The following is an 8,714-nucleotide window of genomic DNA, read 5'->3' as shown; positions in this document are numbered from 1 at the left end:
AACCAACAACAGCTGGACACAAAAAGTGAAATTTTAGCACATTGGTGCAAAGAGAAGAATCCAATACCTACCAAGGACATAAGGTACAATGAACTAGTGATATTTAGGTAATCACACTGCCATCAAATGTTCATCATCAATAGTAAACAAAAGAACAACAGTTGAACGATATCTTCAAATTCTGAAGAAAAAAGGTTTTGAACTTGGAATTCTATACTAAGCCAAAATATTAATCAAGTGTGAGAAAAGAATAAAGATATTTTCAGACTTGTAAAAAAATTAAAAAAACAAGAACTGAAGGACTGCCCATGTTCCCACAAGACATTCCGCCCCCAAATTCTGCACTGAGCACCAGGAAAATGCACATCCTTTTGTGGGAAACTTGTACCAACAGACAGACATGTCTGCTGAGGGGTAGAGACTGAACGCTGAAGGACAGGGCAGCTTGGTTTGGATGCTCCCATTTTTTCCTGTCTGTATTTTAATACAGAAATCTTGGACAATTCTCTAAGAAGGGGTCTTAAAGGGAGAGGGATTTTAGGATACAGGTTTGTTGAAGACAATACTGAGAACACATCTGAAGGACATGCCCTCCTAATTTCTTTTCTATTTATAACAATTAAAAATCAAATGAAGGGCCTTCCCACCAAACTGTCTTCCTTTATTCCTCCATTGGTTAAGAAGAGTCTTCTGGATTTGGTTCCCTGTAGAGCATTTTTTCGCAAACTTCCAATCCTGTCCCACTTTCCAAGAGGGGAAGAGGATCAGTTGGAGGGAAAGCCTGTTTATAAAATCACTTTTGGTCTGTGTCTAAATTGTTCCCAGTAAACATTCAAGTATACTGAACTGTTTGCAGAAATGTTAATCTGTACACACATACACACACAGGCATGCAGACATGTGTAGACTGAAGCTGGTCTCTGCAAATTCACAGGAACAATCAATCATGCAGAAATGGGGACCCAGTACTTTCACTCACACCTAAGTAAGCAGACAAACATAACCATAAGGTTCAAAGACCCAGATCATACACATAAATGCAAGGAGAAACGGAATAACAAAAGAGCACTGGGGCCAGAGGGTGACAATCATTTGCATCCTCCCCTGCGTGGAGACATATGGCAGCATACACTGCTGCTGTAACCCGCCATGCACATTCATGCCTTCCTTGACCACCTGCTCTGTGTGAGCACTCTACCTGGTGCCCATTCATCATGCCCAGTGACACCTAATCCTCTTATTGATCAAGCAATCACATCCTTGTGCACAGCCTCACACTGCCATGTACGTGGCTGCTCTCACATCGGTTCATCATCATGAACCCTGGAGGGGCATATCCACACACAAGCTGCCACTGCCCACCCCCCAACAGAACCATTGTACAGTGAGGGTAACACACAATCAGCGCCTCACAAATAATGCCTGTTCTCATACTCACACATATGACTCATGCACATTGTCACACCCAGGAAGACAGATCTATACCCTCTGCAGCCTGGCCCCTTGTCCCCAAGTGTATCCTGTGGCATCTGCACATCATAGGAGGAAATCAGAGCAGGGGCCAGGAGCTTGTCACTGGAGAGTCTGGGGAGGGAGTGATGGCCATACTTATGGGGTTTAGGACCTTGGGAACACTTTAGCTTCTCCCCAGAGGGAACACCTGCCCTCCCCTGGCCTTCATCTCTGGGGCATGAGGCAGCTTAGCCCTGGGGCTTGTTACCCTTTCCCTCCAGGGCCCACTTTGATGGAGGAGGGGTGGTTGGTGCTGCTGCCAACTCAAGGGACATTCAGGAGCTGTGCATGGCATACCTGCTACTCTTCCATCCCTACCTTGTGAAGATCAGAGAAAAGGGTCAGTCTGAGTAACCTAAGCAGAGTGACCAAGGAGCCCAGGCTTTGTAGCAATAGCTTCTGGGGACAACCTTGCTGTTACTTCAGCTGCAGCTGGTGGCTACCTGTAAAGAACAGAAATGTGGGAGGGATTGTGCCTCCGTGTTTGTGAGAGTGGTTGTGTCCCTCTGCAACTGCATGTGTCCTTGAGCTTGGATGGGTGTCTGAGTGTGCAGGTGCGTCTGTGTCTGTGTGGGTGGCCAGACCTATGGGTGTTTCTTGGGCAGTGAGTATTTCGATAGGAGATTGGGTCTGTATTGAGGGCGTATGTGTTTTTGTGTGTGTGTTGTAGCATGAGAGGATTGAGCCTGTATATCGCATTCTAGGAGGGAATGGCTTTGTCTGACATATTCTTGGGACAACCATAAAGAGTCATTTTGAATATACGAATTTCCAATGACTCCTTATTGTCTATTGAATAAAGTCCAAATTTCCTACCTAATATCCAGGCAATGGGGCGTTCTTCTCATTCCTAGATCCTCATTCTGCAAACTTACCCCCACTTCATTCCCAACACACCCCTCTCTAGCCAGTTAATCTGGTCTTCTGTACATGCTAAGCTCGTTCCACTTCCATGCCTTTGAGTACACTTGGTACCCACAATGGAATGACCCTTCCCCTCAATTTCAACCCACGCTGCAGGGCCCAACTTATTTTGTATGATGAGTGCCCCCATATTCCTCACTCCAAACCTGCTCCTGCCCTCTCAAACTATCTTAGTAAATGGTTAAAGGGAAATACTCAGAATTAGGCAAGTTCTACCAAGTATCTCACTTTAGGAGTAGGGGTCTGTTTATTTTCCTTCATTCTCTGGGTTGGGATTTGTTGCTGTCTTCCAATCTCTCCTTGTTCACTCTTGTTTGCTTTCTTTTTTTTTCCTTTTTTTTTTTTTTGAGATGGAGTTTTACTATGGCGCCCTCGGTAGAGTACCGTGGCATCACAGCTCCCAGCAACCTCAAACTCTTAGGCTTAAGTGATTCTTTAACCTCAGCTTCCCAAATAGCTGGGACTACAGGTGCCCGCCACAGTGTCTGGTTATTTTTGTTGTTGTTGTTGCAGTTGTCATTGTGTTTTAGCTGGCCCAGGCTGGGTTTGAACCCGCCAGCCTTGGTGTGTGTGGCCAGCGCCCTACCCACTGGGCTACTGACACTTGCCCTTCTTTGCTTTCTTATCTGTCAAGTAGACCCACATATAATAGCCTGAAACTACTTTGTGTTTCCTGTAGTTGATTCCTAGGATTTATGTAACTATTGTATCTGGCCGCTCCATGGATGCTAAACACATGAAAGGGACCCATGGACATCCTATGGGACCAAGGTGATGGAAGGGGCCATATGTCTCTGGAAACTTTCTCCTGATCATGGTGAGTGTGGTATGTCACAGGAGACTAAGAACTCACACAAAGGAGAAAGGACCACGGAGGCTCTCATTGAGTTTAAACGTCACTGACTTGGGGATGAACCTTACACTTGCAGTTTGACAGCTGCCAGCTCTTCTAATAGGCCTCCCACTTTGGTGGTAGTATCTGAGTTGTTATATTGATAGCGGGTAAGAGGAGTTGGGGAAGTGGGAAAGGATTATATGACAGGAGAAGGGAGGTGTTAAATCTGTTTAAGCCTTTGTCAAATGTGCTGAGTTGGGGATATTGTCCCTCTGCACTCACCATGCCAGTTGCCAGTTCATCAGGAAATTGGGTGACCAGCCATCTTGATTTGCCTAGGACTGAGGGTGATCTTGGATATTGAGCTTGGAGTTTTAAAACTGGGACAGTTCTGGGCAAACCAGGACAAGATGGTTTCTCTATCAGGAAACCTGTGTGTATAAAGCTCTCTAAGATTTAAGGAGATGGTCTTATCCACATTCTTCTCTCCATTAGTCTGGGACATCCAGGAAGACCATAGTTGCTAAGAGAGAGGGTCCTGGCCCTGGTAACAAGTGGCATCACCTTCCTAGGGAGCCAGAGAGGAGTCCTCAGTCTTCCTGGAGGCTAAGTGCCAGGTGCCTGATTTCTCTTTGAAGGCAGAGTACAAAAGTGTGAGGCCAGCCCTAGTCTGGGGCCCTAGGAAGAGGCTTGAGTCCCTGAGCTGTAAACAGGGAAACTGCAGGGGGGTGGGGCAGGGGCTAAAACTTGCTCTGGCCATGCTCTGCCTCTTCTTGGAATTTCCTGCCTGTAACTTTCAGGGTCTGCTTCTGTGTGGAGAGGCTTACCAGGAAGAATGCAGTGTCTTGGGCCTTGCCTTTGTATAAATGGGTCATGGGCACCAGAGAAATCTGTCAAAATTGTGAACTCCTGGGGCTCTGGGTCTGGGGAATCCACCATGATCCAAGACTTGGGGCACGGCTGTTGGTGTTGCCCAAGAGGTCAAGGTTGTGGCATTCCTTCTCCTAGCCCCAACCCTGCCCCTGGATGATGTGATCTTAACACAAGGCCATCATGATATTAACCCTGCTCGACCATGTGCTATCCAAGCATGCTCATAACTCTGAATGAAACTTAATCCCACCAATTACCAACACCTACCCTTAAGCTTTAAGAAACATTAACCACTATCCATAACCCCAACTAAATCTTAAAGTGACCTAAAACATGTCAATTAGTTATTTAAAATAATCTTTTTTTTTTTTTTCGAGACAGAGTCTCACTCTGAGCCCTCAGTACAGTACTGTGGTGTCCTAGCCCACAGCAACCTCAAACTCTTAGGTTCAAATGATCCCCTTGCCTCAGCCTTCTGAGTAGCTGGGACTACAGCTGCCACAATACCTGGCTAATTAAAATACTCTTATCGGCTGGGTGTGGTGGCTCATGCTTGTAATCCTAGCACTTTGGGAGGCTGAGGTAGGTGGATGGCTTGCACTCAGGAGTTTGAGACCAGCCTCAACCAGAGTGAGACCTCATCTCTAAAAAAGAAAAAAATAGAAATAGCTGAGCATTGTGGCAGGTGCTTGTGGTCCCAGCTACTCATGAGGCTGAGCAAGAGGATTGCTTGAGCCCAAGAATTTGAGATTACTGTGAGCTACACTGTCATAGCACTCAACCTCAGGGTGACTAAGTAAGACTCTGTCTCAAAAAAAAAAAAAATTCTTATGTCTAACTCACATGTAGTTCTGATCTTAGCTTAACTGTAATAATAACAAGGCTGTGGCTTAAATTTATAACAAACATTCCCCACACACCAACTTAAATTTAATATAAACTAACCTCTAATTAGAATTTAATTTAACAGTACAAATGAAAGCTAAACTTCAATCTCATTTAGTTCTGCATTCTAACATTAACCCTAAAGTATTTCTAATATTTCTAACAAAATTCAAGTTTACCTGAATTTATTACTAATAAAAACCAATCCAAATCATAAAATTTGCTTTTTTTTTTTAGGACAGAGTCTCACTTTGTTGCCCTAGTAGAGTGCTGTGGTGTCACAGCTCACAGCAACCTCCAGCTCTTGGGCTTAGGCGATTCTCTTGCCTCAGCCTCCCAAGTAGCTGGGACTATAGGTGCCCACCACAATGCCCAGCCATTTTTTTGTTGCAGTTTGGCTGGGGCCGGGTTTGAACCCACCACCCTCGGTATATGGTGCCAGTGCCCTACTCACTAAGCCACAGTCGCCACCCCAAATTTACATAATTTTAATTAAATCCCAAATTTGCGTGATTGCTTCTTAATTCTATTATCTAACTCTAACCTACCCTAATCCCAACTCTATCATTAGCCATACCATGAACCCTAATCCTGACCCTATTCCAGTCATAAATATAATTCTGACTCTTTCCTAATCTCTATTATATGGCTGGACTGGTCAACTGTTGGGATTTTAGAAGTTGTGTATGTTGTGATGTATTTGAGCCATGTTCCTGGGCATAGGCCACAGGGAAGGATGTTCCTTTCATCAGATATAGTCCCATTCTCTGTTGTGAGTGGGTTCTGAAGACAATCTCCTGATTAAGGGAGCAGAAACAGAATTGGTGGCCATAAAGAAACTTACAAGGACAAGAATCTAGGAAAACTTGGAACCAACACAGCTCTCACTTGGTGTTTCCAGGGATCAGCCTCTTATAAGCGCAGTTGGTGAATAAACCTATGTGTTTTCACCTCCTAACAGGCAGGAACTTTTACCCTCTGAGGAACTTAAGGCAGCTTAATGGCAACGCTAACCCAGTCTTCATTCTGGCTCTAGGTCTCACTCCACCCCTAGGTTCCTGCCTCCTCTTACTCCCCACCCTTTTTGCCCCTTAAACAATGACAAGAGACATCCAGGCTAGAGGAACATCTGTCTTTATCCACAGTGACAGGAGCCATGAAGCATGTCCTCCTCCTGTCTTCATAGTCCGCCCTAACCAGCCTCTTTGGACCAGTCACTGCTGTCCCTGCTCTCGGAGGCAGAATCGACCCCAAGTCCTCCTGAGGGCCTCCTTGACTTCCTTGTTGCGGAGGCCGTAGATGAGCGGGTTAAGAGCTGGAATGACAAGGGTGTAGAACACAGAGGCCATCTTGTCAGTGTCCAGGGCATAGCTGGAGCTGGGACGCAGGTACATGAAAATGAGTGTTCCATATAACATGGCCACAGCGGTGAGGTGGGACCCACAGGTGGAGGCTGCTCGCCGACGGCCCTCGGCTGAGCGCATGCGGATCACAGCCACGGCAATGAAACCGTAAGACACGGCAATAGCCGCCACGGTGGTTGTCTGGATAAAGCCACAGACAGCAAAGAGGAGGAGTTCATTGAGACTGGTGTCATTGCACGAGATGGCCAGTAGCGGAGGGATATCACAGAAGAAGCTATTGATCTCCCGGGAGTGGCAGAAGCTCAGGCGGAAGGTGAAGGCTGTGTGCACAAAGGCACTCACCGCCCCACCCAGGCCCGATGCCCCCAGCAAGGCCAGGCATAGACGCCTGGACATAGCTGTTGTATAGAGAAGTGGGTTTCCGATGGCCACATAGCGGTCATAGGCCATGGCTGCCAACAGGCAGCACTCGGCATCAGCCAGCCCTGCAAAGACAAACATCTGGAGGGCGCAGGCTACGTAAGGGATGGTGGCACAGGGCAGCAGAAGGTCCACTAGCATCTTGGGGCCTATGGCTGAGGAATAGCAGGCATCCAGCAGGGAGAGGTTGGCCAGGAAGAAGTACATGGGTGTGTGGAGCCGGACATCCAGGCTGATCAGCAGCACCATGCCCACGTTTCCCAGCAGGCTCCCCAGGTAGATGGGCAGGACGATCAGGAAGAGGGTCACACGCAGGTCCCAGCGATCCGTTATGCCCAAGAGGATGAACTCAGCAGGTGCCTCCCTGGCCTCAGTGAGGTTTTCTGGGATCATCCTGCAGGTCCGAGACTGAGGAGAGGCAGAGGCCATGATCGTCGTGGAGGAGAACGCACGGTACAGGGAGTCAGGTGGACTTGAGCTTCAACCTAACTATGCAACAAAATTGCCACGTGACCTTGGACAAGCCACACAACCTCTTAAAACCTTTGTTTCCAACTCTGAGAAGTTGCTGCCCTGTAATGTTGATGGGGGAGGAATCTTGCCTGTCTTACTCACTTTTGTATCCACAGTACTAAGAACACAGCCCGGCACATAGCTGGTATTCAGTAAAGATTTGTTAAATGATAAATGGAATGATATTTAGTACCTAGGCAAGGTTTAAAACTTCATGATTTTGTATGCCTTCTCTCTAGTTTTCCGGGGAAGAAAAGACACAGGGAAATGGGCAGAGAGAGTCTCCTGATCCAAAGGGTCTTGAGGTCTGCTGGGAGGTCATCTTTCCATTGCAGTAAGGCATGGGAAGGGAGTGGCCGGGTATCTCTAGTGGAAAGAACAGAGAATGCAAATGTATTCCTGAGCCTCAATTTGCTCATCTGTATAATGGGGGGAAAGGCTGCAAGGATTCAATGAGTTAATGCATGCAAAGCATCTCAGGCACTGAATAAAGGTCCAGTGAATTGAATTTGATTGAGTTAAGCTGAATGCTTAAGTTGGAAGAAAGCAACTTTAAGGTAGTCAAAAGTAGCATAATTCCCAGAAAATTCAACATTACCTCACACTGCTGTGCCTTTGCATTTGTTTCCTCTGCCTAGAATTTATTTCCACCTTCTGTATTGGACAAAAACTACCTCCAATGTTAGACACTACCCTGACAATGAACTTTATCTCTTGTCTATGCCCTGCTGTGCTGGAGCATACAGTAGGACCCTGTTATCTGTGGGGGATATGTTCCAAGATGCCCATTGGATGCCTGAAACCACAGAGAGTACTGGACTCTACATATACCTATATACACATACCTATAATAAAGTTTAATTTATAAATTAGACACATTGATACATTTATAAATAAATTATAATTTATTTATTAGACACTATAAATTAGTTTAATTTATAAATTATAAATTACAATATTTTCAGACTGGAGGTAACTGAGACTGCAGAAAGCAAAATCACAGATAAGGGGTGACTGTTCTATCTCTGTCATAGCTCTCCCCTATCCTACTGCAAATATCTTTTACATGTCTACTTCCCCTGTGGGCTTTGAGCTCTTTGATTCAATATTCTTTTATCAAAGATTTATTGAGTATTGCCACACTCTAAGAATGGCCTCCGAATTTGTATTTGTATCCCCAGGATCTGCTACGTAACTAGTGTTCAATAAATATTATTTAAGTGTATGGACGGTGGCAGCATGTGGATTTGGTTTTCAGCATAGGTTTCATGACTTTCTGGTGTGTAACTTCAGGCAGGTCACTTCACCTTCCTTAGCCTCAGTTTCCCTTTGCAAAATAGTTGGATTCAATGTCATGATACGATAGTGAGGTGTATCTTCCTCTTGGC

The 8,714-nt window shown here is 45.8% G+C and overlaps 1 protein-coding gene across 1 annotated transcript; it reads right to left on the bottom strand.

The window, feature by feature from the left end:
- Window positions 1-6,215: 6,215 nt before the first annotated feature.
- On the bottom strand, window positions 6,216-7,231 carry LOC100966010 (olfactory receptor 5C1). The gene has a single exon (XM_003785279.2). The coding sequence runs from the start codon at window positions 7,204-7,206 to the stop codon at window positions 6,244-6,246; it is 963 nt and encodes a 320-aa protein (XP_003785327.1). The 5' UTR covers window positions 7,207-7,231; the 3' UTR covers window positions 6,216-6,243.
- Window positions 7,232-8,714: the final 1,483 nt, after the last annotated feature.

The sequence above is a fragment of the Otolemur garnettii genome, unplaced genomic scaffold (genome assembly GCF_000181295.1).
Source record: "Otolemur garnettii isolate 467f Iridium unplaced genomic scaffold, OtoGar3 scaffold00014, whole genome shotgun sequence".
Classification (NCBI taxonomy): domain Eukaryota; kingdom Metazoa; phylum Chordata; class Mammalia; order Primates; family Galagidae; genus Otolemur; species Otolemur garnettii.
Note: the sequence above shows the minus strand (reverse complement) of the source record. Positions and strands in the feature narration are given on the sequence as shown.